The 2,827-nt window shown below is 33.8% G+C and overlaps 1 protein-coding gene across 2 annotated transcripts; it reads right to left on the bottom strand.

Moving 5' to 3' along the window:
- Positions 1 to 243: 243 nt before the first annotated feature.
- Positions 244 to 2,085, bottom strand: LOC143581983 (thaumatin-like protein 1). 2 transcript variants are annotated; one of them, XM_077064893.1, is made up of 3 exons: positions 1,859 to 2,085; positions 638 to 1,319; positions 244 to 455 (listed from the first exon to the last, which is right to left on the bottom strand). In XM_077064893.1, exons 1-3 carry the CDS (start codon positions 2,010 to 2,012, stop codon positions 245 to 247), a joined length of 1,047 nt encoding a protein of 348 aa, XP_076921008.1. In that variant the 5' UTR covers positions 2,013 to 2,085; the 3' UTR covers position 244. The 2 variants fall into 2 exon arrangements, with proteins under 2 accessions (XP_076921008.1, XP_076921485.1); XM_077065370.1 differs by lacking the exon at positions 1,859 to 2,085 and adding an exon at positions 1,583 to 1,778.
- Positions 2,086 to 2,827: the final 742 nt, after the last annotated feature.

Genomic DNA, 2,827 nt, shown 5'->3' with positions numbered 1-2,827 from the left:
AATTTTCTTTTTTTCTTATATTATGGTTTGTTATACATAAGGACGTGTGTAACATTGAAAGTCTATTGCAGAGCCAAAATATAAACACAAATTGACAACGAAGTCACAAATAGTTAAAAAGAAATAGATTCTTTTGAAAACGAATTATTTATATTTATGTAAATGTGGTAAAGCAACTCAACATATCTACACAAAATTGCCCATAATTACATTCTCCTGTAGCTATACATAACTTTTCTTTTATTCACGATTGGGAAAAACAAAAGACAATAGAAGAGATTAGTGTCCATGAGAGGGCATTATTGAAAACATGTCTTGATGATCCTCCAATTGCAAAACGTGGCAGCCATGATGATCCGTTCGGATCATCCTCGGGTTCTGGTGCTTTAGGAAGCACCGGTGAGGAGTTAGTTCCTGTTGAGGTTGGTACCGATGCATCCGTCGATGATTTCTGGCTAAAAGTAATAGAAAGATTTATCAATAATAATTTTTACTAACAATGTCACTTATAACTTTCGGTTTGTTGCCTGTGACTATCTCTATCTAACTGAAAAGTAACTTTAGTTTTGATTACTAAAATCCAGTTTGGCTAAATATATTATATAGTAATCAACTAACATATACAGATAGATCTTACCTTGTTGATCCTGGGCAAAATGTGATTGTATAATCCGCACCTGTGCAAGTAAATGTACTCGTGGCATCATCATAAGCATAGCTATACGACCTCGGGCAAGCCGATTTAAACATTTCCGAATAAGCCGATGGACGACAAGTGTCAGGCGATCCAAAAGATCCACTACAACAGTATTCCGGATTCCCAAATGCCTCACATGCACTTTTGCACGCTTGACCATCTCCTGCCCGTAACTCGGTGGGACACATTCGGTTTAAATCGGTTACACAGCCTGTTGTACCGCATGCACCCGTACCGCCACTAGCTTCAACCGCCATGGGCAAATTGTACCCGTCAACTAGGCTCACATCATAGAAATCTAGAGGGTTGGATCCTGAAGCTGACCCAATGGTGAACTCGGCTAGGGTTGCGGGTGGGGTCGCACCAGCCCCATTGCATGACATTTGGTTGGATCCACAGTCGCCGGTTGCGCAACTTCCTTGACCATTTTCATCGAAGGTGCAACCGGTTCTGCCCCAAAACCGACCTGACCAGCCCGGTGAGACTTCGAAGGAGCGTGACTCGCCAGGGCTGAGTTCAAAACCGGTGCTATCTAATGGGGTGCTAGCGGCACTAGATAATATCCCTGGCCATACCATGTGATCACATCTGTTTTTAAAAGTGAATGTACTTGCACATTTCCCTGAAATTACAAAATCAATATTAATACTTGTTTAGATTTTTTTATACTTAAATCTTCACTTATTAGTTATTATTATAAACTTTAATCCAGAAGTTTGTATTTTATATGGTACAATTTAGAAAAACATTTTCTTATTTTCTATTTATTTATTTTTTGTGTGTGTATGCGTTTTTTTTTTTTTTTTTTTTGAAAATATAGTTTATGTAGTCAAGAATAATACCAAAAATATAAGATCCTAACACAAAATATATATTCCACTACACCTTAATAATCCCTGGGAGAACCCGATGATAACGAATGAATCAGGCGATGGAAGCTTGTGCTAACCGTCAACTGATCCATCCCTAGCAATTTACCGAAAACCATAAATGTAGATTTTTAACTAGAAACATTGATGATAAGCAAGTTTAACAATGTAGATTTTGGTAACATTGCGCGATAACCAACCGATGAAAACCGGAAATATATGGGTTTGTTTCATGACTTAAGAGATTCATATACCACCAGCTTATAGGTTTCAAAATGGAAAATTTATTTACCTTTATAAATCATCAAGAAAATCAGGAGTATGGTGGAAGAACAAGAAACAAATGACTGTGCAGGCATATTATGTAAACTCGCAAAGTATATTTGATTGTTGGTAGTAGTGAAATGAGGTTTGATTAGGGTTTTTATTGTATCTTTAATACGCATAAAACATGAAGCTTTAACAATGGAGATTATAGAAAGCTTTGAAAGAGAAAAGATAGATGATAAATGAAAGAAGGGGGGGGGGGGGGATCTTATGGGATTAGCAGACTTAAGTTTTATAGGGTGGGTCGGTGTACAAGTGTAAGAATTAGGTATTAATATTATTATTATTTTTTTTATGTGTATATATATATATGTAAACATGTACAACTGTGTTTATGGATATATTATTTTGGAGAAAAGAGAATATAAGGATGGAGATTGGAGAATTGAAAGTGTAAAGGTGAGGTTATCTTTGTAAAGTTGGTTACTAGTCTCCATGTCACTTTAGGTGTATGGTTTTATTTTTTATTTTTGATATTAAAACAGACGTTTTAGTGTGTGTTTTTTATATGAATATTCCATGATAATATTTCTTGGAGTTAACTTCTAAGTGGGTCATGTGGTTTTAAACATTTGAGGGAGGTAATTACGGAAGCATATAAACTTTTATAGTAACAAAGAATAAAGAAACGTACTTGTATATATATACTTGGAGCCGATTTAAAAAAAAACATATATATTTTTCTTTCAGTACCAACTATTAACATTGAAATTAGCATTAATGTATTTTAGAAATATTGATAGTTATATGACTATATGGTTTTTTTAATACTTTTATAGTGTTTGTAATTCTTGAAGTTAGAAAATATTTCACCATAAACGTTAAACTATAAATAAAATATTATTAAAAAGTTTAATGGGTTAAAATTTATATTAGTAATACTATAAGAGTTAAATTAAATAGTTAAAATTAATTATAATAGTAATATTAAAAG

This window comes from Bidens hawaiensis, unplaced genomic scaffold (assembly GCF_021521415.1).
Source record: "Bidens hawaiensis isolate Kalapana, Puna unplaced genomic scaffold, B.hawaiensis_p1.1 tig00000001_1, whole genome shotgun sequence".
NCBI classification, from domain to species: Eukaryota; Viridiplantae; Streptophyta; class Magnoliopsida; order Asterales; family Asteraceae; genus Bidens; species Bidens hawaiensis.
Note: the sequence above shows the minus strand (reverse complement) of the source record. Positions and strands in the feature narration are given on the sequence as shown.

Excerpts from the sequence above, each read along its gene's own strand:
- LOC143581983 (XM_077064893.1), bottom strand. The coding sequence starts at position 2,012 with ATGCGTATTAAAGATACAATAAAAACCCTAATCAAACCTCATTTCACT. Across the intron at positions 1,320-1,858 it reads TTTCTTGATGATTTATAAAG|GGAAATGTGCAAGTACATTC; the intron begins GTAAATAAATTT and ends TTGTAATTTCAG. Across the intron at positions 456-637 it reads TTTTGCCCAGGATCAACAAG|CCAGAAATCATCGACGGATG; the intron begins GTAAGATCTATC and ends TATTACTTTTAG.